General features: G+C 48.9%; 1 protein-coding gene across 1 annotated transcript in view; it reads right to left on the bottom strand.

The window, feature by feature from the left end:
- Positions 1-26,139, bottom strand: part of LOC308148453 (cyclic AMP receptor-like protein A) — a gene marked incomplete at its 5' end in the record, with an annotated part of 51,462 nt that extends 25,323 nt beyond the window's left edge. The window contains 5 exons of the mRNA XM_080521918.1: positions 10,375-10,457; positions 15,962-16,009; positions 19,027-19,105; positions 25,467-25,505; positions 26,050-26,139. Coding sequence (XP_080378044.1) covers positions 10,375-10,457; positions 15,962-16,009; positions 19,027-19,105; positions 25,467-25,505; positions 26,050-26,139 — 339 coding nt within the window. The remainder of the gene's footprint in view (positions 1-10,374; positions 10,458-15,961; positions 16,010-19,026; positions 19,106-25,466; positions 25,506-26,049) is intronic.
- Positions 26,140-26,726: the final 587 nt, after the last annotated feature.

Below are 26,726 nucleotides of genomic sequence, written 5' to 3'. Positions count from 1 at the left end.
CACACACACAGAGTTGGGCACATGAGGGTACTAATAAACACACGTTGCTGCTTTACAAGTGTGCAAAAGGTGTCTACCTAAAGTAGAACCCCAGACGCAATGAGTACGGCAGAGGCAGAGAAAACGCTGTGGATATGCATTTGTGTGTGCGTCTGCCTGCGAGTGTGTTTCTCTGACAGCGCAGCGGTGAGAGTGAGTGGGTCTGTGTGAAGGGGGGCTATTTCTGGCGTCTCTCTCTCTCTCTCTCTCTCTCTCTCTCTCGCTCTCTCTCTCTCTTTTTTTTTCCTGCTGCCGCAAAGAAACGCGATCGGCGTCCGGGAAACGAGAGCTGGCAGCAAGCAATCATCTGCCTGCCACACACACACCGACGCGCACGCACACGCACGCGTACACACAGACAGCACCTCGCAGCGCTGAGCAACACGCGCCATGGCAACGGAACAGCCGCAATTAGAGGCGAAGAGCCTTTCCCCTCCATCGAGGAGAGACGGAGAGCGAAATGAAAGGAAGAAAGAGAGCAGGCGAGAGGGAGAGAAAGAGAGACGGGAAGGTGGGGGGGCGGGTGGTGGTGGGGGGGGGGGGGGGGGCGGAGACGAGTGTCAGAGAAACAGCACTGCTCAGAATGGAGAGAGAGAGAGAGGGAGTGGGAGAGGAAAGGAGAACACGATAAAGAGGTGAAAATGTGCGCGAGCGAGGCTGTGAAGGAGAACGAGGGCCGAGAGCGATGGAGGAGGAGGAGGAGGAGGGGGAGGAGGAGGAGGAGGAGGAGAGAGGAGGGCAACGGGGTGAAGGAGTAAGCCTGAATGAAAAAAGACTAAAAAGCAGAGGAGAGCAGAGTGTGGAAGAGGAGGAGGAGAAGGAGGTGGAGAGATATCCAAAAAGACAGATTGCGAGACATGAGTGAGACAAACAAAAGAGATTACGTGCGAGAGAAGCGAAGATAAGATGGAAAGGAAAAAAGGCAGGGAGGTTAGACTGGGGGGGGGGGGGGGGTGTGTGTGGAGCGACGGGCGGAGGCGTGCAGAGACAGGGTGGGGGTGGGGGGGGTAGGCTGTTTCTCCTGTGTGAGCCAGGCTAATGAAAGATGAATGAGGGAGGCAGTGGTGGGAAGGAGAGCGAGGCTGCGGGCGATGCTGGGCTCCTCTGTGTGTGTGTGTGTGTGTGTGTGTGTGTGTGTGTGTGTGTGTGTGTGTGTGTGTGTGTGTGTGTGTGTGTGTGTGTGTGTGTGTGTGTGTGCGTGTGCGTGTGCGTACGCTGTAGTGACGTGCATCTCACAACAGGGACGATACTGTGTATACAATATCAGGAGCAAATGGTCAACAACAATAAAGGCACACACGTGTCTGTGTGTGCGCACACACACACACACACACACACGCACGCACACACACACACGCACACGCACGCACACACACGTATGTAGCTTTAAGTCTCAGTCTGCCACCACCTGTAAGCATGCAGTCAATCATTAGCACTCGCACAGCGTCTCCGAGCCTTGCTCACTTATTCAGACCTTCCATCTATCATGCTGTCAGTCACTCTTTGAACCGGTCTCTCCCTCTCTCTCCCTCTCTCTCCCTCACTCTCTCCCTCCAGATTCCTCTGACAAAATCCCTCCAATATGCCACCATGACAGTTTATGCGCCTCCCCCCTCCCCTCCCCCCCCACCCCACTGTCCAAGTTCACCTTTTCGTCGGCCTCTAATTGTCGTGCCACACATCCTCCGAGATGCGGGTGAGCCACACTTTAACAGCTCGGACGAGAACGCCTTCCCAAGAGTGGAAGATGGCCAGACAGAGAAGCCGTCCTGAACTCGATTGCACTACCTCCACTCTGACGGACTGCCTTACTTCTTCTTCTTCTCTCTCACTCTCGCTCTCTCCCTCCAGACAAATCGCATGTTTCAGAGTGTCCAACAAGACCCTGATGTTGCTTACTGATGCTGACAGAAAATCAAAAGAAATCCCATGGAAAAAAAAAAAAAAAGAGAGACTATACTGCAAGTATGACCTTGATTTGAAAGATTGAATTCTGAATGGGAAAAACTGTCATTGCAGCAAATATTTTATTTATCAAAATGAATGTATATTAAAAAAAAAAAAAAAGATCCTGAATTCAAGAGTCCACATGAAATAACATGAAAAAGACAAATACAATTGCTAATGGTCCCTGAAGTCTAATTTTGTGTAATTGATTTATTCCCTTTGTGTGGCATTTGCCTTACAAAAACATGCATATTCCTGTGGTTTAAGCTCCAAACGATCTTATAGAGACTCATCGTCACCTTTGTGGGGCTACCTTCGATTAGTTTTTTTTTAAACATGCATTTTCTATTGCAAATGAAGTAACAGTGTTGGGTGTTCATTTTTAATGAGGTCAAAGAGTGCAACAATTAGGTTAACTGCATAATTTATTAAATTCTTTGAAGAGAAACAATTAAGTCAACTCAAAAGGAAATCAGTTATACAAGTGCCAGCTCCAGAAACAAGCCCCCAAATGAGATTTTGATGTCAAATTACAAACACAGAATTCGAATAGCACTGCTGAAGCACAGGGTTTCTGGAAGCAGCAGCAACCAGTGAGACGCTGAAGCCGATGTCAAATTACAAGCACATGATGCACTTTAGCATTGCTGAAAAACACTTTCTGGTCAACAAAAATGATTTTTTTTTATAGTGGAGGTTGGTATGAGATGAATAAAGGACCTTCTTTTTTTGGCGGTGAATCGTTAAAAGCTCAGTGGATTCCCTGGAAATGGAGAAGAAACAACCCTGGAAATCATTTTCGGAAGTGCAGAACTTAAGCGTTGCCTGATTGACATGTGCTGTAGCCGGTAGAGCACAAGTACAAGGACGGGCTTTCCGTTGCAATAGCAACAATGTGATTGTGGACAAAGCGCTGATGCTTGTCAACCGTCTGCAGGAATCTAACATATGAACCTTCTGTCCCCTGGGTGCAGCAGCAGCTAAATAAAATATAGTCTGCAGTGTGCATGGAAAAGTTGCAAGCTGAAAACTGGAAACAAATCTTCTTCCATCCAGAGGTCAACATGTGGATACCTGGCCAAGGGCTGGGGGCGTTCAAGCGTGCGTGGTGCACGAACCCACGTGCCGCGTTAACCCTCCCGTGTGATAATTTCCCCAGAATATTTCTGGAACTGGGCTGATACATATGTATAAACAAGACACGCGCACACCTGCATGGGACGCACACGGCAACAGACAAAGAGGCACACAAAGACCCTGGGGACTAAAGCGCCTAACGTTCACCAACAGAATAAAACCCAAACAAAGAGACATCCTGTTTCCTGGAACACAACACTGCTCAGCCCGCTGTGCTGGGAGCCGGTAAACACACACACACACACACACACACGCATTTACACGCGCGTGCACGGGAACACGTTAAAAAAAAAAAAATCTGTTCATCGCACATCGCCGCGCGCGTGTTTCCCCAGCGCCGGGTTCATGTACCTGCGTGTGTCTTGGGTGTCCGGCGAGGCCACTGGTGGCGCCTCCGACTGTTTGTGCACGCGAGCGGCTGGAAGTTTGTGTGCGCGCGCGACTGCGTATGTGCGAGTGAGCCAGCGAGCGATAGAGAGCGGAGGGAGGGAAGGAGAGAGCAGATGATAGAGTAGGCTTTAGCGATTCCCTGGAGTGTGAGGCAGCGTTTACGGCACTCTCAGAGCAGCCAGAGTGATGAATATTTAAAGACGTGCCTGAAAGAGCAAGAGGGAGGGGGGAACCGGGTGTGTGTGTGCGTGTGTGGGTGCGTGTGTGCGTCAATGTGTTTGTGTTTGCGTGCACCGGCGGACGTGTGTGCGAAAGAGTGTGTGTGTGTGTGTGTGTGTGTGTGTGTGTGTGTGTGTGTGTGTGTGTGTGTGTGTGTGTGTGTGTGTGTGTGTGTGTGTGTGTGTAGCTTATCTCGTATCTCCTTTAGCATTTCCGTGAGTCCACCATAAGCACGTGCATGATTGTATGTATATATGTGCCTGTATGTGGCGTGCACGTCTGTACAGGGATCTATATAAGTGTATGGCTTATGTATGTATATAGGGACCTGCAGGTCAGTGTATAATTTAATTACCTTCAGCAATTGAGAATGCCCATACATGGAAGTTCTGTGTGTGTGTGTGCGCGTGCGTGCGTGCGTGCGTGCGTGTGTGTGTGTGTGTGTGTGTGAGTCCGTCACATGCATGCAAAGTATATACATCGAATCTGCTGTATAAAGCCGTTTCTTTCCAGTAACAGTGAACAGTGTCAGTGCGTGTGTGTCCAGTAAGGGCTGCGGTGGCGGCCCTGCTTGTGTGTGTATGTGTGTGTGTGCGCACACTTAACACGGCCCTGTAGGCCAGCTCTCTGTCTCGCTAAATGGGGATGAATAGCGAAGCGTCACTGCTGTTCAATGAGAGACGAATGGCTGCGTGGCTCTCAGTGCCCCCGTTACTCAGAGTAACACCACAATGCATGAGGGCCATATACAAAGAGTAGAAATGTTGAGCACGTAGTGGTCGGGTGGGGGAAGGGAAAAAAAAAAATCGCAATTAAAATCAACACTTGAAACAAAGAAAGGAAATTGAGAATAGAAAACTGACAACACGTAAACTGAAAAGGAATTATGAAGAATAAATGTCATAAATGATGATCAAATGTGGAAAAACTTGAACTTGAACAGGACGAGAATACAGATAAAACGTCAAATGGAATGTCAAAATGCTGAAAACAAAGGAGAAAGGTTAATCCTGGAGAAGAAAAATAAAGACTTTACCGCAAATTATAAACAATAAGGAGAAAATAAAGTTGAAATGAAGTTTATATGTTACCAATGAAGACAATGCTGACACACATTTTAAAAAAGTCACAAGGGAAGAAAACAATGTCTCAAAGAAACATGATACAACTGACTAAATGTTGAGAATCAACAAAAAATGAAACTGTCATGGCAAGACAAGAAACTAAAATCCATGACGCCATAAAAACTAACGCAAATGATTTGAGACCCAACGTCAATAAAAAACGCTTTGTTTTTCAGTTTTCCTTTTTAGAAAACATTTTGCGTTTACACAACACCGTTTGGAAAGCAGTGTAGTTGGCGTGCCAGGCCACGAGTTTGCGCTGTTGATTGTTTTCGTGACGAAACCACGCACACACACACACACACACACACACGCACGCACGCACGCACGCACGCACGCACGCACGCACGCACGCACGCACGTGCACAGAGGGGAAAAAATGCTATAAACATTAACAATGGCGAGGACGCGGACGTTCTTCTGGACAGATGACCAAATGGAATTGCTATTGACTCCAGCTATAAAAGCAGCGAGTCCCAGGAGGACACATACTGGGAGTCACGACACTCTGGAGGCGAACGCTGTCGTTATTGTCCGTCTGCTCGCAGACGTGCAGAGGAGCCGTTTACCGCGGCGAGCATGCGGTGGAGCAGCGTTTTCAAAAAGTTGCATCGTCAGTGGCTACGAGCGGCACCGCCGTCGTGTAAAGGGACGCCCGAAACACAAGGAGAGTTATCCGTTATTCACTTCCGCACGTTGTGTAACGGAGGAATAGCGACAAAGGATGTACTGACAGAAGACGGAGAGAAATCTGTATTTTCCACCGAGATCCTCCGGAGTTTAAACGTAAAACGCTTTCAACGCTGTTTAAAAGTCCTCAAACATAAATGCAGGCCTGAGCGCACCGTGTCCTTGTTTACGACTTTAATCAATGTTGCTCGAAAATAAACAGAAGCGGTCACATATCCTTTATCTCGCTCACGCGGCCGAATGTGGCTGTCCTATCACGCCGCCGCGTTCAAAGAGCACGACCTTCGACTTCACAAACAACTCAGACAGACAAACCTTTATGATGTCTGTGAGAGAATTAGGGAAAAATGTGTCAAGTGTAATCTGGCTGAGTCCTCAGTCTCGCTGCATTCTTAATGAGATAACTTGCATTGTACAAGTTGCAGTGGGGAAAAAAAACAACACAAAAACGCAGATTCCAACTGTGGTGGCAACATCTCTGAGGCTCTGATGTCATTCTTGCAAAAGCCTTGCAATTTAAAGTAACAGAAAAAAAAAAAAAGGGGAGGATAAAAGACTGTTACCTCACAGGTCGGGTGAAAAAGGGTCAAATACATCTGTATCAAGTTCAAAACTTCATTTATTGAAACCAAACGGGTTGGTGCTGCTGCCCTCGTACAGTACATTGAAAGAGAAAAGATGGTTAAATAGACGGCTGGCGGGCAAATAAAGACGCGTTGCAAACCTTCCATATTGCCTTAAAACATCAGCTCGTCCTCCAAGTAAACAAAATACTCCACCAAAGATAGTAGGTTATACAGTACAAACCACACACACCAAGGCCCAAACACGTGTGCACGCGCGCCAAACGTGAGATATTTCGAGAGGCATGGAGGCAAGAGACGGAAGGAAAGCAGAATAGAAAGGGAAGAGAGGAGCGCGGAAGGCAGAGGGAGGGAAAAAGCGCATCCTGGGATGCAGAATGCCGAATACAGTGAGATAAGAGTTAATGTATCCCCCCACCACCCCTCCTTCATCCCTCCCGTTTGGCTCTCTCTTTCTTCCTTCCTCCCTCCATCCATCCCGCCGTCCCTCCTCTTCCTCCTCCTCCTCCTCCTCCTCCACTGCCGCCGCCGCCGCCACCGCCGCCTCCTCCCCGTTTCTCTTTGAGGGATGAATAATAACTGCTGCTCTGAGATTTCCTCCCTCGTTTTTCAAAGCGCCGAACGGAGATGGGGAAGGTCTGCCTGGCCCGGGCTGCGCGTGTTCGCACGCGCACGCACACAAAAGTGCAGACACACAACAGAGCACACACACACGCACTGTCTTGTTCTCGCTGCTCGCCTGGAGCAGGGAAATCAGATCTCCTCCAGAGAAAGGCGAGGGGGGGGGGGGCGGCTTAGGCGCTGTAGGGAGCCCATACAAAAAAATCCCCTGCAAGCACGTATAGGGCCCGTACACGCCAGCGAAACCCACACGCAGCATCGAGGGAAACCAAGAATAACCGGGGAGGATGCAGGCTACCTCCTGGAGCGACAGGGTGAACCCAAGGTTACAGACACATCGCCGGTTCAAGCCCTGCCGGCAGGGCCAATCTATCCTCGCTGAAGCGCCCGTCCTCGAGGTACGTAACCCTGATTGCTCAAAGGCAACAGCTTTAACAAACGGGGAGTTGGGTTTTCTAGACAAAGCCTGACGGGGAAAAAAGAGCGGGGAAGGGAAATAGGAAAAAAAAAACGAAAACGAAAAAGAAAAAACAGACATTGAATAGAGAGGCCAATTTCTCCCCGCTTGGTGTTAAAATGGGAAAGCGGTGTGTTTGAGGAGCGCACAAAGTCCTCGTAAAAGACGGGGAGGCTGTCCAGGAGGAGCACTTGCGCGTGGAGCCGCGGCGCGCCACAGAAAATCGGCGGCGAGGTTCCGAAGAGGGGGCTTATTTATGCAAACAAGCATACAAGCGCGCACAGTAGGAATCGAGACGAGCCTTGTAAACAAACACACACCCACACCATAAAGCACACAGGGGAGGCGATGTGAGAAGCAGACTGTGAAAACTCTCGTCGTGCCCAGGCAGTGCTCACACACCGCGCACGCTCTCACACAAAGAGCTGCGAGGGAGACAGAAGTGGGATGGCGCGACGGGAAGAGGGAGAACGAGAAAGGGGAGGAGAAGGAGGAGGGATAAGTGCGAAGGTGTGAGTGTCTGGTGCTACTTTTGTGTGGCCAAATGAGGGCAAGTGAATGAGCGAGAGAGAGAGAGAGAGGAATAGATGTGTACGGCAAAATGATATATAATGGCTTGTCCATGCGTGTGTGAGCAAGTGCGGGCGAGGAAAAGTAGGAGCACTTTCCCCGTTTCAATTCGCAACAGCTGGTGTCGAATTAACACATTTACCAGTGTGCATTTGGAACAGATTAAAATTGCGTGTGACTGTGTGCGTGTTTGTGTACGTGCGCGTGTGTGCGCGTGCCGGCGCGGCAGCAGATGAGGGCCAAAACAACAGTGTGTTTGTGTGTGGGAGTGTCTGTGTATTAACGCAATGGATCAGGGCAGGGAGAAATGGCACAGAGAGAGGGAAAGAGAGAGAGAGAGCAAGAGAGAGAGAGAGAGAGAGAGAGAGGGAAGGAGAAATAGAGCGGCAGAGACCGTGCCGAGCGAGCGAGCGAGGGAGTGAGAAAGAGAGCGCTCTACCCGACGGCTTTAGCTGCTGCCCTGGGCCGTCTCTCTAAGCCCTGTTTAGGAGGCTTTGGAGCTCAGATAGAAATAATCCCCCACTCAGACACACACATGGTAGGCATACACACACACAAAATATAAATGTGCACGCATGTACACACGCACACAGTCCAGCTGAAGCGGACAAACAAGTGCGCACACATGCACAGTGGTGTACACACACACACACACACACACACACACACACACACACACACACACACACACACACACACACACACACACACACACACACACACACACACACACACACACACACACACACACACACACACACACACACACACACACACACACACGGCAACAAGCAGAGACAGCACATTCGCCTCGACACGAAACCAACCACCCACCTACACGCACGCCAACACACACGCACGCACGCCAACACACACACACACACACACACACACACACACACACACACACACACACACACACACACACACACACGCACACACGCACGCACACACGCACACGCACACACGCACAGAGCCTGTCTGCCGTGCGGAAGCAGAGCACAGCGACATCGGCACGGCACCGTGACAAACACTTTACACACTCCAGCACTCAGCGGCAGGGAGGGAGGGAAGGAAGGAGGGAGAGGTGGAGAAAGAAGGGAGGAGGAGGAGGAGGCGGAGGCGGAGGAGGATATGAGCCGGGGGAGGGTGGCAGGCGAGCAGGGAAGGGGGGGGGGGGGGGGGGAGGGAGGGGAGGCTAACAAATTAATAGGAGCCGGCGATATATACAGCCAGCGCTGCTGAACGGGGGAGGAGGAGGAGGAGGAGGAGGGAGAGGGAGAGGTGGAGGACGACGCCGAGAGAGCAATTCATTCCCGTTTTCTCCTCCTTCGCTCTCTGGAGAAAGGCAGAGCAGAGCTGAGCGAAAGCGTATTTGCTCAAGAGAGAGAGAAAGAGAGAGAGAGAGAGAGAAAGAGAGAGGGCTTTGTGTGGCTGCGTAGAGGAAAAGTGGAGGAGGAAGGTGGTGGTGGGGGGGGGGGGGGACATGAAAACACAGAAGCAGAAAGATGGAGAGCCGGAATGAGAAAGAGTGAAAATAGGGGGGCTATAACAAAGACTTTTTGAGCGCAAAAAGAGGGTGAGAGGAAGAAATGACAGTAATGGGGAGGGTGGGGGGGTGGAGGTGGGGGGGGAGGTGGGGGGGTTAGCACAGGATGCAGTTTGTCATCTTCATCAGCCGAGAGCCGGGGGGAGTGTGTGTGTGGGGTGGGGGGGACTGGAGAGGTGAATGGGGAGAGGGGGAGGACCGGGGGGGGGGGGGGGGGGGGGGGGGGCACAAGGGGAAGGTGAGTGGGGGGATGGGCAGTTGTTTGAGCAGAGCCTTTGAAAGACGTTGACCCTGTAATTGACCTGTGTCTCCGCCTACATCGCCGTGGCGACAAGCAGAGCCGCTGCAGCTAATCACTTAGTAACCCTGACCTGTCAATCACACCGGCTCCATGTGGAAGGGGTGAGGGAAAGTGGGAGGGACGGGGAGGAGATGGGGATGAGGGGGGGACGGCGGAAAATGAAAAAAGGAAAGATGGGTGGGGGGGTGGTGGGGGGGGGGGCGAAGGAGTAATAACAGCGCCGGGGTTATCATTTACTGGACCACCCGCCTCCTCTCGCCAGCCCTCAGCCGATGAAGCTCTGGTTTTATAAAAGCCAATAAAATGCTCTATACCTCCATCTCGCACGCACACACACACACACACACACTCGCACACACACACACACACACACACACACACACACACACACACACACACACACACACACACACACACACACACACACACACACACACACACACACACACACACACACACACACACACACACACACACACACACACACACACACAATTTCCCTCCAGTGTTCTTCCTGCCACAGAAAGCACGTAGATTTCTCGGAGTTCAGATAACACAGAGCAGCAGAGAAGGCAGGGTGGTGTGTGTGTGTGTGTGTGTGTGTGTGTGTGTGTGTGTGTGTGTGTGTGTGTGTGTGTGTGTGTGTGTGTGTGTGTGTGTGTGTGTGTGTGTGTGTGTGTGTGTGTGTGTGTATGTGTGTGAGACAACATTTATGGGCCGTGGTGGCGTGTCCGCATGTGCATTACCTGTTGATGAGGGGGAAAATGGAGACCAGCAGGTAAACGGAGGGGTACCACTTCAGCGGCTTGATCTCCTCCGCCAAGGACACCTGGAGGGAAAGAAAAGAAAAGTGACTGCTGACCCATGCGGGGGGGGGGAAACTGGATTCTCACATTAACACTCACGTCTCGTCTTTCTAGCGCGCATACGCGCACGTGCAGTCAGTGTCTTAGCGGGGAGATCAGAGCGACGGAGGGAAACAACAAAGGCCAATTAAAACCTAATAAAATATTAACCTGCTGATAATACGCAATATCCACACAGTTATGAGACGAAACGAGGATTCCAATTAATGCTAATACTTTGCAGGAATGTGGAGGGGATGAATTCAATATCTCGGGGACGGGCGGGGAGCGGCTAAAAGTCGAGGAGGGGGGAAGAGCCTGGTGCTGCTGGAGAGCTTTTTTACAAGCCGTTATCTAATTCCCGAGAGAGGAGAACTCTTGCGTCCGGAAGAGGCTGAGAAGCGCGGCCCCTGGATCGATTTTCTGCGCTGTGCTGTATCCCCCCCCCCCCCTCCCACCTCCACCCCCACCCCCAACCTCCCCCTCCTCCTCCAGGCTCGCCGTGCCAGCGCAAAGCCTCCTTCCTCTTTTTTCACACACACAGCCAGTTGGAGCCAGGAGGCAAGCCCACAAGCTCTGGTCTCTACCCCCACATGCTGGAAATTAATTACTCACCAGCAAGACCCCGAGGCGTGCAAGCTCTAACGCAGGCATTTTAAACAATTCAAACGAAAATCCACTGCTATTTTATCTTTTTGCGTGTGCGTGTGCGTGTGCGTGCTCGAGGTGCAGGGGGTAGCGGCGGCGGCGGCGGGGTCGAACACAAGTGCCAAGGTTAACAAATGGAGGCTGTGTGTGTGTGTGTGTGTGTGTGTGTGTGTGTGTGTGTGTGTGTGTGTGTGTGTGTGTGTGTGTGTGTGTGTGTGTGTGTGTGTGTGAGATCGACTGAACAGGCACCAGTCGTGTTTTCCACATCGCCGTCTCTAGCCGTGTAACCCAAAGGCAAACATCAAGCTCAGCCCTATTAGTGTCCATTATTGCGGGAGGCTCTGACATCACGGGCCATGTCAGGATCTGCCTATTGTCAGGCGCGTGTGTCATTGTGTGTGCGCGGGAAGGAATGTCTCATCGGAAAAGAGGGAAAAGGGCAAGCCAGAAGCCCGAAGGATGCTCTGTGGAAAAGAGATTTGTGGCTCCACGAGCCCACAGTGTGTGTGTGTGCGAGTATTTTTGTTAAGAAGGGTTTCCAGAAAAAGGCTTTAAAAAGACGGCACGGGAGCCAAGTTATCGCAGATCAAATTTTAAGGTGAGGTGTGGAGAGAGGCATTTGAGGAATTTCGGCGCACAGACGAGGCGGATGGGAGAGTAGGAAGCGAAGGAGCAGGAAGAGCGCGGGGGTAAAGTGCCGCGTGTTTTTTAATCACAGTCCTCCGGTGTCAGAGGCCCCGACGCTGCTCGGGAAGCAGAGGGGAATGAAACCGTAATTATGTGGAGTGGGCGCAGCGGTCCCAACGTTAATGACACACGCTAGATTACAGACAGTTATCGGGAGCAACCCATCCCCTCCGCCACACACAGCACTCGCCCCCCCCCCCCCCACCACCACCCCCGCTCGTCTCGGAAAAAAAAAAAAAAGCTTCCTCTAAAAATAACAGCGGCACTTTTTACTAAAGGCACTTCAACGGGAAATTCGAGGACTTTTCAAGGATTTTTGGGAGTAGCATTCAGAGACTAAACATGATCAAAAATCACATTACATTTTCTAAGGCCAGCCCCCCCCACCCTCCCCCCTCGTCTCCGAATGTAAATTGCACTCAACTTTTCCAGGAACAGAATTAACACAAATATCCATCACAGGGTTTCCTCTAATGATTCGATGTATTGGGACGTTTTTTTAAAAAAAATGCTGCATTTGTTTCCAAATTTTTCAATCTCAATTTTGGAGCCGCCAAGGAATGGCACTCCTGAAAGTCCTGTGGGGGAGGAAAAAAAAACAAAACAACAACTCACAGACGACTAAATGAACAACTTGTCAGGGAAGACGGTGTAAATACAACCACAGACACAATTGCAAAGGTAGCTTCGGGTGAGATCGTTCGGTGTGGCAACTAAAAAAAACGATACGATCTCGCAAAGAACAATGAAAACAGTTAACAAATGTTTTTGACTTTTAATTCCTTCTCAGAAGAGTTTCAAGCCCAACCGCATAATTGTGATGAACCGGAAACACTTGTGAGTGGACCTGCTGGCGGCCTTGCAGCTGTAGATCCAACAGAAGATGTACTGTACGCACTTTCGGTGTCCTGATTTAGAAACTCTGAGACACAAACCCAGCTGTCCTCGCAATGTAAGGCTCTTACAGGCTGTGCAATTTTAGCAGTCTTATAAGTTTATGAACGACTACATTATGTGAAGTGGATTTCAGAAACTGGATTTCACCGACTGGGAGGCGTCAACCGCCACAATGGATGGAGTCCCATGGAGGCTGTGATTAAGTGAACTATAGTTATATATATATATATATATATATATATATATATAAGTATGAATATTACACGTGTGCAAACAGTATTGCTTAAGGGAACAAAAGGTTTTTTTGTTGTTTTCTTTCACTTTTCCTGGTGGAGGCGAGTATTTTCCATAGACTTCAATTCATTTTTTAAAGCTTTTTTTGTGCACCAACTCAGATAATTAGAAAGGAAAAGGAAAATCACAGAAACCCTAACGGGGATGGTCAGAAATAATGCAAAATATCCTTAAACATTGTAAATCAAGTTAACAATTTGCATACAATTTGTATTGTTTCCGTTGATATTGTGACTATACCATTATATTTTTTAGCCTACGATGAATTGTCAGGTTATATGAACCAAGTAATGACTAGTTGTTCTGGTGCAGGATTTTAATTCCTTATGAATCTGAAAACGTTTTTGTTTTTTTAAGTGCGGCACTTTGATGACCGAGGAATTTCCTGCTGCTTTTCTATTTGGTGGGAGGAGCAGTAGTTCGTGGTGTGGTATACTGAGGCGGCGGTCACGACACTTCTGACACTATCAGAAGATAATCTGGGGCCGTCTGTGGTCACGCAACTGTCAAAACTGCCGTCCGTGATATAAGACCAAATATTTGAAGCTGCAATTGCCCATCTTTCATCTGGGACCGCCAAAATCGTAGCGTGTATAACGCCTTTTTCTCTCAGACTTCCTCTTTCCGTTGGCGACGGGAAATCTCAGTTTGATGGACACGATGAGGCAACGCAGTGAGGACACGAGGCTTTACGCCGCTTCCATTCATTCACATGTATACCAATACTCAACTACGCACACATTACATATTGAATCCAGTCAAAGCGCCAGTGGCCTGCTCCAGCGGCCTGCTCCAGCGGCCCCCCCGAGACGATAACGAACGAGTTGCCCGTCATGTGCTCCCGCCAGTTTCGCCCCTACCGGATGGAACTGAGCTGCTTTTGTGCGACCGCTCTCCCATCCTCTGGCTGCCGCGCCGCTGCAAGGCATCGTGGGGACTCAGGCGCCGCAAACAAATCATTCGAGACACATGCAGGCATCGCCACCGTGATAAGCCCTCATAAAATCCAGCACTAAGTTTGCATATCATCACTTCAGCCAGGAAAGACAGAGCCGGGGTTGGTGGGTGGACAAACTGTACAAACTACATGCATGGCCTAAAAAAAAAAAAAAACACGCATGTGTGTGTGTGTGTGACACAGTAACAGAGCATGGCAGCAGAGAGATGTGGTGAAGTGGATGGAAATCACCGAAGCCAGCGGTCTTCAGACACCCCAGCAGGAATCGCTTTCTCTGGTTTACACCTGCTGCTACACACACTCATACACACATGAACCAGCGCTGGCTGGCTTGGCAAGCACAATCTGGGAGGCTGTTGTTGTTGTTTTAAAGCATCGCAGCGCGTGCATAAACTCTCATAAATATTCATGTCCATGAACCTGGCTTGCTGCTTTATTCATGCTGGGTACGAGTACAAGAGTGAGAGAGAGAGAGAGGGAGAGAGAGAGGGAGAGAGAGAGAGAGAGACAGAGAGAGACGGCGGGAAGGAGTGAGAAAGGAAGCGAAGGGAGAGACAGGGAGAAAAGAGAGCAAGCGCAAAGTGAAAGGCAGGAGCGAAAAACAGATGGAAATGAGGAGAGCGATGGGGGGAAAGAGAAATACGAGGAAAGAGAGAGTGTGATAAAAACCACTGCTGACTTATTTACACTCTGTGCTACACATAGCAATTAGCCCACATGAAGAGTGTGAGAGCTGCGGCCACACATTCAAGCGCACACACACACACACACACACACACACATGAACGCCGGCGAGGGTTACGCCAGTTCAGTGTGCAGTAATTATCACTGCCACTTAGGGGCAGCATCTACATAACCTTAACCCTAACCTGCCCTCCACACCTCCTGCTGCTGGGTATTGATGCAACAGCACAGTGGAGGGGAGAGGAGAGGAAGAAAGGGTGATAAATAAACATTAGTCCACAAGGGATAGCTGCCCGTCGTACAAGTTACGCTGCTTCAATGGTCAGCTGGAGGAAGACACTGGTTCAGGCAAGATTTTGGGCGACAAAGTACCAAAGTTCATTATGCGGCTGGAAACTAATGCGTGTAAACAACCATTTCTCTCACTTTAATGTGGATGAACGGTGGCACCACACCTTTACTTCTCTACGACTTTCGATAAAGATGTTTCCCCCTCAGGACTCATCTAAACTCGAGGGCACCCGGAATTCTTCACATAGACAAAATTGGGAGATTCTTGCGTCAATTTAAATACGTGTGGTCGTAAAAATATTGCTTTAAGGTTATTAAGTGCACTTACAGTAAAGGAAGGTACGCATTCTGAAACGCCCGACGGTAAAAAGTGGTACAAGTTCTATTTTAAATATCTGTTTAGAAGTCGGCACCATTTTCAGACATATGGTTAAAAAAGTAAAAAAAAAAAAAAAAAAAGAAAGAAATTTTCTTCCTCTGTTGCTTGCTCAGACTAGTTGTGTCTTTTTGCATCTGTTGTGCAAAAAATAAATTCCACGGATAAAGGCAGGGTCTGAAGCCGATCTGTTCTGTAATTTTGTACAGTCGGTACAGCCAATATTCACGGTGAAATGCAAAAGAGTAAAGATCAAATGTCAGGAAATTGCACCTGCCCTCGACCACAATCAGTGAAATTTCCATCAGGACAGGCTCAGTTATCTTTTCTCCTCCGATTTGACGTTTTCCTCTTTGGCTCAGCGCTGTAGTTCCCCCCTCAGCTGTAGCATAATCCTTTCATGTTCGTCACTAATTCATTAAGGTTCAAGGTTTCAACACATTTCTATATACATGCCAGAGCACGCAGGCGGGAATAGAGTCAAGAGGTCAAATTGCTCCCTGCTGTGTTTGACACCCACCCAGTATGACGGCCAGAGCTAATCCTGCAGACGCTCTAATCCTCACGCTCCGTGTGTGTGTGTGTGTGTGTGTGTGTGTGTGTGTGTGTGTGTGTGTGTGTGTGTGTTGGAAATGTGATGGTCAGACCGTTACCTTCCGTCTCTCCCTCTCTGGGTTGAAGGTTCCCAACCATGACTGCATCTGTGCAAAAAAAAAAAAAAAGGACAGGGTCAGTGCAATTAGTTTGGAAAGAGTTTGTAGTTGCTTCCTAATTTCAATCAGGTTTTTTCTGTTGTTGTTGTTGTTTTTATCTCAGAAAGTGTGGCACTGTGTTTAGAGGTCAGAATCGGCAGTCACAAGTTGGAACCCAAAAAAAAAAATAACACAGATGATCACACCAATGCCAAATCTCTCCACCTTCTCACCCACCGCTGCAAAATTGGCCACTTCACGCCAGAGTGTTAAGCTCAGAAGCAGAGGCGAGCACTTAAACAGCTTGCAGCGTCTCACGAAAACGGATCAGCTCCAGTGCACACAATATGACAGCGGAAGAAGGAAACAAGGGAGGATGGTAGAGAGAATGAGAAGAATTCTTTGGAAAGGAAAAAAAAGAAGAAGAAAAAAAAAAAAAGAGTTATGGAGGAAAAAAAAAAAAAAAAAAGGGAGCAAACACAGCGGATCTCAGATCTCAGCAAAGAACGTGGAAATAGTTTTCAGTCTTCCTCTGCGTCCCCTCTCTAGGGAACGAGTGGAAAATGTCAACAGACACGCGCAAAAACACAGATGCCGACAAACACATATCCAGGCAAGAGGCTGGGATTTGCAATGGTGGGATAGTGGTGGTGGTGGTGGTGGTGGGGGGGGCAAAGCAGGAGGTTTATGTAACCCAAGACATTAGAGGCGGATCTCTGGAGACCCCTGAGTGAGCTTCAGACGCACAAAACGGCGGCACGAACAATATGCGCTAACAGCTCCTCTGTTCTGCTATTTATTAACCCAACGTTGCCATGGTTTCTGCGCGCTGACGTGATTGTCGCTGTAAATCTTTGTGTGACCACGGTGTATTAATGCAGCGCAGCGGGGAGGGGGGGAAAAAAAAAAAAAAAAACCTGAACGGTTGGACTAAACTTCTCCTCTGCTGTCGTGTGAACAACACGATCAAAAAAATCAACCAGCAAACCAAGATAAGTTGGCAACATGACGAGGCTTCGGCCAGGTCTCCGGGCGTGTAACGCCCGGCGTTCTCTTCAATCTCGCCCCAAAAAGCCGCGCCACAAGCCGCTCTGCCGGATAAGTGTTGAGCTTGGGTGGAAAGAGGCGGGCGTGCGCAAATTGCATCCCTCCAACAAACACGACTACACACCCGCCCGGAATGACTCATTAGCCTCTTCCTCGTTAAGGCTGCGCTCGCGCAGCCACTTGGCAAAGCCGTGATTTAACAGCCGCTTCACCCCACTCTCACCTATCCGTCTCTGCAAAGTGGAAAAAAAAACTTCTTCGTCCAGCTAACATCCCACCTCTCTCCGCTCAGCTCCCCCCCCCCCCCCCCGTCTTTATCCTTTCCTCCATTGCGTCGCCACCTACCCTGCTTTCAAAGCTTTTGAAATTCTTTCAAGTGAGACAGCCTGCAGCTGAAAAGAGATAAGGCTTGAGCTCTTCATAAATATGATAGAGAAAGCAAAACGGCAAAGAGAAGGGGGAGAGACACATGGAACGGGGGGGGGGGGGGAGGAGGGGGGGGGTAAAAAAAAAAAGGAAGGGGGACCAGGAAAATGAGTGGGAATAGAGGCAGACAGATAAATGCTACAACGAAAGGAGGGAAAAGACAGAAAATAATGAAGGTGGAAAAGAGATTCAGAGGCGGGTGGGGGTCGCTGAATGCTGTGAGCTGCATGAGTTATGAGATGCAGGTTGAAAACCAGCTATATTCATTCATTCTCTTCATCACTGTCATGATAAAGAGCTGCACAGCCTCTTTTCCTCTTCATGCCCCTCAGCTACCTGCTGTCTTGCCTCTGTTGTCAAACTCTCTGCTAGCCTGGCTATCAGTGGAAATCCTCTCCACTCCCCAAAAAACTGGGGGAAAATAAATTTAAAAAAAAAATCCCAACACTGGAGGTCCGGTGAGGTTTTCGCCGGATTGTCTCTCGTTCGCCTCCCGTTTTCGAAGAATCACACTCGAAACCTCCGTGCGCTTTGTTGCAACACAAGTCTGCCGGCATTGTTCTGTCTGCCGTGTCGTCAGATCAGGGGAATGGCAGCTATGTGAACTTTGTGGAATGCTCGCCGCCTCTGGGCTGCAGCGGCTCGCCGACGATGACAAGCAACACGAAAATGCTGCGAGCCGGCATTGGAAGCACATTGAGCTAATCAACTGATGAGACGCCAAATAGAACTGAGAGGAAGAAAAAAAAAAGTGCATGATGGATGTGCAATATATTTATATAAGGTGAAAATGACCATTTTTCACTTTGGTAAATAACACAAGATTAAAAAAAGCAAAAAAAAAGATGATTAGAAAGATAAACAGTCGATGTTTTCACACTAATAAACACGTAATACGTGTAAATAGTCCAACCTGTCTTTAAATTTAGAAGTGTTGACCAGTATTGCTCTTGGCAAAAGCAGCCGCAAAGTTAATCTGAGCCCAGCTGTGATTATTTCACAAACGGGTACGCCACTCACACAGTTCTTAAACAAACACGCGCTTTTTCTAAGTGTGTTTTAACAAAGGGAACAAAGGCAAAGAAAAAAAAAAAAAAAAAAGGGATCGCCTCAACTGTCTGCATTATAAACCAGCATTATTGTTTACAAGCGGAATTCTTGGTTTAGATTTACCTCCAAATAAAGCAGCTCAAACAATCAAGAGTTGGCTTGTTTACAACCTGTTCAGGATGTTACTGAGGAAATGTCAACACACTCCAGCAGCGGGGCGAGTACAACCCAATATTTAGTGATAGATGATGGTTGAAGCTTTGAACGCAAAACCGTACACACAAGAAATATCCCTAAAATGAATACGGCTTATTAGAGGGCTTCTGGATTCCTATTTGAACCAAAACTAAACCTGTTAACTCTGTTCCATTAGCGAGAACATGCAGCGATGCAGTCCTCTCTCAAAGTTCACTACAGTACACGCAGTTCTTACACGTTCACTGTGCGATCCGTTGCATGTTATGTGTTTGTTGCCCTGGGTTGCACGCATGCTGTGTACTCACTCTCTCATTGGCCACGCAGATGATCCTGGCGTAGCAAAAGATCATCAAGAAGATGAGCGTGAAAAGAGGCACGTACCATCTGAAAGAGCAAGGAAAAAAATAAATAAATAAAAAAAGACACAAGAAGTTTCTTTGTTTTAAAAAGTAATAACGAGATCTGTTATTTCACTTCTGCTGTTATTTTTTGTGTGTGTGTGTGTGTGTGTGTACTTGTTGCTTCTCTGGCAACCAACAGAAAGTCTCGGGAGAATACTAAAGGAAAACACCGGATCACACAGGACTCCATGACGATTCTCATGCCTGAAGAACAATGTCTCAAGGAAATGCATCCAATAGGAGATGAGACACAACAGCATACCGGGTGTCCAATGTATTGATATTAGCGCTGCCCAAATAGATTAGACATTAGACAGTGGGAATGCTTTTAATAAGACCCTCTCTGCAGGACTCTAACTTGACGAGGGTTTCTTTGTTGGATATGATTTGGAGCAGCTGTGATGAAGAGCTTGTTAACAGCCAATGTTGTCCTCGGAAACATTGTTATACAGTATTTAAATTATCTTACAATTTCTCTTTTACAGTGAGGTAACTCCTCCTTTTTGCCATTTCCCGTAACACATTTTTTTTCTCGTGGCACGGAACCACCTCATGGGTGACAATTAAGAGAAGTACACTGACGAATCTCGATAGTTAAAATAACGCCGACTCATGTTTATTCCTAGATAAACCCATGTTAATATGCTAAAATGAAAATGAGACGTGGCATCAGCCGACAACAAATAATCACCTGTGTGCACTGCTCGCTCAGTTTCACAGAGGGCTTCTGTTCATTGTCTAGTCTCACTGCTTCATACCTTCTTATTCAGGTGCAGCAAGCAGCTGTTCTGAGCAAAAGCTCTCAAAAGACACTGTACACTACTTGCACAGCACCAAATTGCCCATTTGCATCATAGCTAGTTACCATATAGAAGCATTTAGGAACCACAGAGCCAGATATTTCTCTCAATAGCTGGTGGAGACCCAAGTCGGAGCGATGGAGAGCGATTACTCGACTCGCGTTAACCAGGCGGCCACAGGAGCGACTGATAACGTTGCACGCAGGCAAAACCACCGCGAATCAACAATTCTTCCCTTAACAACTCGGTTATATCAACACTGGTGATGACGATATGCGAGCGTTGTGCATGCAATTTATCCAGCCGAGATCATTTTGTGTGGCGGGACGAGAGAGTGTTATTCTAAAGAGGGGATGCACAGTGGACTCACAATACAGTACACACACACAAAACAGTAGGTGGAAAAGCACTGACGAAGCACCCCTGGACTTTTCCGCACCCTACCACACAGTTTCAACGAGCCGTGCAGTAGAGAGAGAGAGAGAGAGAGAGAGAGAGACAGAGAGAGAGAGAGAGAGAGAGAGAGAGAGAGAGAGAGAGAGAGAGAGAGAGAGAGAGAACAAAGGATAACGCCAGCAAAAGTCACAGCGTTGGAAACGCACTGTGTTCCTACGGGATGAAGCGGTGCCAATCAAGGGAGGCGTGGGAGAGTAATATGTCAGGTATTTCGGCGCGGATGAAACGGAGCAAGATGAGTGGAGGGGAAAAGAGGGTGACGGCTTTGTCGGAGCGGCGGCAGTGGCGTTATGTAACCTCCGGGGAGGTGATGTAAGCTCCGAGGAGTTTCAGCCTCTCCCTGTAATCATGAAACGCGTCTTTGTCTCGCTTTGATAGACGGGTTTCTGGTCCAGCACGCCTCAACCCTCGGCTCGGCGACACCCGGGGCCCTCCCTGGAAAAATGTCGCTGCGTTGACGAACAGATCGGGACAGCGGTGAAGACACCCAGCTTCAGTCACCGCGCTCATTATCCCAAGAAAAGAAGAAAAAAAAAACCCCTTCAACTGGTATTTATATTAAACAGAGGCTGAATCTGTCTCTGACCCATTAAAAATTTGGACTCTTTCAAAGTGAATCACACTGGGAATAAGCGTCCAATGCTGAGGCTGGAGAAAAAAAAATCTCTGGCATCTGTGCGGCAAATGCATCATTGAGGAGTAACTCAGGAGGTCCTTGGCCTAATTTAAGCTTGCCCGTGCCTGTCCTCCAGGCCTGAGGACTGATAGAAACTCAGGGAGCGTCATCAAATTAAACTTTTTATTGGCAGGGGAATCTGAGACGGTGGGCGTTCGTTTCACCGCAGGAAACGAGGGGAAGGGAAAAGGCTGCTGCGCTTTATACATGGCGCGCTTTCACTTCTTGTCGGGAACCGCAACATACAAAGAACAGTCTCTCGCTTTGAACATGTGTGCCCGGGTGTGTGTGCTTGCTTGTGTGTGTGCGCGCGTGTGTGTGTGCGTGCGTCCGCGCGGGTTGAATAATGGCATGGGACAATGATGAAAGCGTTTCAGGGGAGACCTGTGCGAGCGTCACCTCGGTGTGATTTAATAACCCGCTCTCCGGAATAAACAGCGCCCAATTACGCCAGCGCACGTCCCGTTAATGATGGAAAGACGAGCTCGGGTGGGGGGGGTGGGGGTGGGGGTGGGGGCTGGTGGGGAGGGAAAAAGGAGGGGGTGGCCTTTTTAACGATAGTGTGGGGGGCTGTGAGGAGGAGAGAATGACGGGCGGCAGCTACAAAGTGCTCTAATTAGCATGATAATGATCTGCCATTAGAGTCCGCTGTGCTCTACAGCTGAGCACTACCCAGAGAGAGAGAGGGAGAGAGGGAGAGAGAGACAGAGAGAGAGAGCGAGGGAGACGGCGAGAGGGAGCGAGAATGGAACAGAAGCGGCAAAAAGAGTGAGGGGAAAAGATTCAGAGTGGGCAGACGACGATAAAAGTGAGAAGATGAATAGAGGTTGAAGATGCAAAGGTGGATGATGGTGGATTGTGACCAAGGACCAGAAGGAGCAGTAATAATAAAAAAAAAAAAAAAGAACAAGTTCTGGGTGATTAAAAGACAGGGAGAGGGATAAGGTCACGGGGGAATGAAAGGAGCAGCAGACAGAAGCTGCACCCAATAGATGGACCCGGGAAGGATGGACAGAAATACAGATAACCACGGAGACGCTTTTGAGAGGACAACAGTGCGAGACCCCGAGAGTGGCAGGAAGAAATATCATCGTGGACGTGCGCAGATTCAATCACTCTGCCCGAGCCTGCCCCCCCCCCCCCTCCCCCCCTCCAGTGCTGCTCTGAAGTGAAGAATGGCGTGTGGATGAAAGAAGTTTTAATTGAAGTGCACAGTGGAAAATGAGGCCACGGTGGGGGACTCGTATATGCAGGGTGGCACTCGACTGCAACCGTCAGCCCTCACCCTGAACATCCTGCCGCGGAGACAAAGATCACGATCTACCTGTTCCACCACTTTCTAACCGGGAGAGACTGCCTGAGGAAGAGACAAGAGGTGGAGACACAGAGCTGGGACCGAGGAGCGAGCAGCGTGGGGTGACGGTTATGTCACCGCGCACAAATCTGAAACCTCACAATAAAAGCAAAAATTATAAATACCTTGATAATCTCGTGTTTTCCAGAGTAGTTTAGACCGCTATTTTGTATATATTTGCTATTTAGCACTAAATGCAAGGTGAAGCTGAGGTTGATGGGACGGTGTAAGTTTTAATTAACCTGATGAGGGTCATAAAATGTTTAGCAAATTTTTATGGGGGCGCATCTAATAAAATACACATAAAGAGTACGGGACTTTTGTTTGGTAGAATGATTCCTTTGTTGTAACGTAACTTCCTGGTAGTACATCTCATACTATTGCAAAGCCTGATTCCATCCCTTTTAAAGGGGTGCCACATTTGAGGGGAGTTTGTGGGATGAGCAGCAGAGCCAAGAATGAGGGTTGGGTCCATTGAAGATATGCTAAATCCGCTCCGCCGATGCCAAACACCTTTTCTTTGCTTGCCATATGGTGGATGGGAAGATTGAAGTCTGAGGAAGCCAGACGTATTGGTCATTTAACATGCCGTGTAAATCGCTCTTCCACACGCAACCGGGGCTCCCACTGTTAAATGAATAAATTGCTACATTTCCAGTACGTCTTGTTTCTTCAGGCTTCAATCATCAAAAAACACCAAACGGCAACAAACAAACGCGGTTTGGCTGCGGCGGAGGAGACTCTGGCCACTTTTTCAAGGCACGGCTTGCATACTCATCCCACAAATGCGCGTTAGTTACAAATGTGGTCGCATTCAAATGGGAAATTGAGTGGCTGTCGAACGGTAACGGTATAATGCATCTCATTGTCAAGGTCCAGTGCTGCAATGAAGAAACAATGCATTTGCTTTTTCATGCAAAATGTTGTGATGCAAGTCAGTCTCAAACCAGAAATGTGACCTCAGAGCGGCGGTAAAATGTGAAGCCAGGCCTTGTAAAAAGTTATGATGAGTGCTCTCCTGAGAACTGAATGCCCTGTGTCAACAGTAGTTTTTTTTGTTGTTTTTTTGGTACATAAATGCTGATGATAGATGGCTGCAGTGTTTAGAGTGTCAACCTCCAAGAAAAGCAGCAGTGCAATCAAAGGGCGTGTTTCTTTAGTCAGTGATCTTCGTTAGAAGTAAGATAACTTCCAGGCTGACAATGCTTTGGGTAATACAGCTAAAATGAAATAAATAAATAAATAAAAATAAGCAGCAACATTCAGTGTTTGGCCAACGTGCTCACACGAACAGGCTTTTCTGTCTCTGTGATGAGATGATAGTTCCTACGTATCCGGATAGATCCTAAAAATCTGGATCGGCAGGTACGGTGAGAACGCGCGTCTCCTCCGGGGCGAAACGTCTTATATCATCCGCAGCGCTTGTTTGTCTTAAAAACCAATCATGCGCGGGACTTTTCTGAGCAACAGCTGCACAAAACAGTGTGAGCACTTAGAAACGGGGCGCGAGATGCTGCGTTTCCTCTCCCGGCAGTCGCCTGCTGAACGGTGAGAATTGAGAACAATTGAAAATGGCACTTATGGCTCGGGGGAATGCAGAGTCGATGTCATGCCAATGTAAAAAAAAAAAATAATCCACCAAATTCTGAAATTTGGAGTCCGAACCTAAGAGGTGTTCGGGTCAACCGAGGCATAACACGGCTTTCCTGATAGCAATACGGTTACAACATAGTAATTACAAGCTTTCATTCACAAGTGTCTTTTTCCCGGTGCCGTCTGACTGGGGGGCCGTCGCAACGCACCAATGGGGACCTCCGAGAGCGGTGACTCAGCTGAGCTCGAGTGCTTTCAATTGCTGACTCAAGCCCTGAAACTCTGCACCTCCATCACACGGCGCTGTCCTCTGCTTTTCATTCCCCTTCCTCTTTGGCGTTGCGCTCGCACCCCCCCCCCCCCCCCTCCTCCCCCCCTCCTCCCCCACCTGCCTCCCCTGTCCTGTCTGCGCGCTCCGCTGAACTCTGATGAAGACACACTGCAGGGCGTGGGCAGTGACGAGGACAATCCATTTCTCCGACTCTCCTTCCCACCCTGCCGCGCTGCCCCTCTTTCCCCTCTCCGACTGAGTAATTCCCAGCTTCCTCACCGTGGCCCCCGCATGGCTCCCCTCCCACCTTTAGTTCGCCAACCTCTGGCCTCCTCCAAGCTGTCGGTGGGCCGTGCGTGTTTGAGCGAATGTATTTTTTTTTTTTTTACCCCCCCTCTTGACGGGTGCTGCTGCCGTGGCCTCTAATCTCTCGTCTGGTTTGATGTAATTAGAGCTAATGAAGATTCCTTGATCCTCTGAGCTGCTCGTCCCCCCGGGGCCACGACAGTATGGAAAACTAGAAAGCCGGGAGCAGAGGAGCACTGATAAAAGAGGACACAGGCTCGTTTAGCACAGCTGATAGGCTGTGTGTTGTTTCCATCTCTCTCTCTCTCTCTCTCTCTCTCTCTCTCTCTCTCTCTGTGTGTGTGTGCTTATTTGTTTATAAAGATTGATTCCCTGCTGATGCTGCGAGCAGCAACGCGATTACCTTGGCTCATAGCGAACCACTGTGGTGTGCATGTGTGTGCGTGTGTGTGTGTGTGTGTGTGTGTGTGTGTGTGTGTGTGTGTGTGTGTGTGTGTGTTTAAGTGTCTGCACCAGGGGATTGGCAGAGCCCTCGCAGACTTAGGGCCAGTTGCAGAAAGCAGTAGACAGGCATAATCCTTCATAGCCGTCCTAAACACTTAAATACACAGTGTAGCAACTCCCCTAAATCTGACAAGGCAGCGGCAGACACATCCACATCCACATCCACACACGTGCACGCACGCACACACAGACACTTATTGGCCTTACACCAAGAGGGGGAAAAAAAAAAAACCCCGTAGGCTCCCCTGACATGCAACCCTTCACATTTCCCCGCAGAGACAGCCCTCGTCGTCGTCCTCCTCCTCCTCCTCCTCCTCCTCCTCCTCCTCCCCATCTCCCCCAGTGGGGGAAGCTTTGATAGCGGCGCTGAAAGGGTCTACTTACATCCCAAATCTCCAGGCTACGTGATCGTCTGTGATCCAGCTGGGGAAGGAGAGAGAGAGGGAGAGAGAGAGAGAGAGAGAGAGAGAGAGAGAGAGAGAGAGAGAGAGAGAGAGAGATGACGGGGGTTACAAAGGAAAGGAGCGCGTGAGCGGAAGAGAGAGTTGTGCGACTGCGGAGGGGAAAAGCTGTGCAGCTGTAGCTATTAATAAGCCGAGAGTGGAAAGAGGAGAGCCGAGCCCGGAGATTAAGGCTCTGTCCCAATTCTCATTCCACCGCCTCCTCTCCCCCGGCCTCCCCCCCCCCTCACCTCACCCCCTTTAACGCCCCTCCAAACAAATAATGCCTTTCCGATTCACTGCAGGAACTGGCAAGTGTGAGGAGGTGTTTTACTGTGATCAGATGTACTGATAATTGCCAATTTTTATCACATAAAGCCTTATGAAGGTGGGAGCTGGAATGAGGCCAGTGCTATGGCCTTACTTGAAAGGAGAGGCATTTAACAGAAAAATACGCCGTCTCTACCGCAGGAAAAGGAGAAAAAAAAAAATAAAAACCAGAAGCTGGATAGTTTGGCTGTACTCACCACCAGGCTCCCGCGGGGCCGTAGTAACTCTTTAGCAGTGGCAAGGAGGCCATGACCAAAGGGACCCCCCATGCCATCACATGGTACAACCTGATAAAAAAGCACACATTCACTTCATTATAAAAACAGACAACAGGCCACTCAGCTCTGGTGGTGGGGGGGGAACAAAAAAACCAACCTACAAATAAAGCTATCTTTTGTTCTGTAGTTCATCCCTTGTTGGCAACTCGCATCAGGGTCATTTTTCAGGTGCAGACAAACGTCTAAAGTGCCAGACAGCCAATTACTCATGCTAATATAAGCCCTAATTACTCCTAACTGTTGGGGAAAAGATGATGTTCGGGGAGGGGGGGGGGGGGGGGGTCCGCATCCAAAAACCACAGCCACATTTTCTGCTCGTGAAATGGAAACTTGAGGACAAAGCAAGCTAAATGAGCACAAAAAAAATATGACTTTTTTTTTTTGTGTGTGTGTGACTGTAGAAATCGCCCACTATTGAAAGGAAAAGGTTAAAGACGCAAGAGAGGCTCACACTGGCTACCGCTGATGAATGATAGCATCAATGACGGCCTTCTAAGGTGTGTGTGTGTGTTGTGTGTGTGTGTGTGTGTGTGTGTGTGTGTGTGTGTGTGTGTGCGCTCCAGTGTCTTGGTCGTCGGCGCAGTAGTCGATACTTT

This window comes from Blennius ocellaris (assembly GCF_963422515.1).
Source record: "Blennius ocellaris genome assembly, contig: SCAFFOLD_151, whole genome shotgun sequence".
Lineage (NCBI taxonomy): Eukaryota > Metazoa > Chordata > Actinopteri > Blenniiformes > Blenniidae > Blennius > Blennius ocellaris.
The sequence above is the reverse complement of the archived record's forward strand: the minus strand, read 5'-3'. Positions and strand labels throughout refer to the sequence as shown.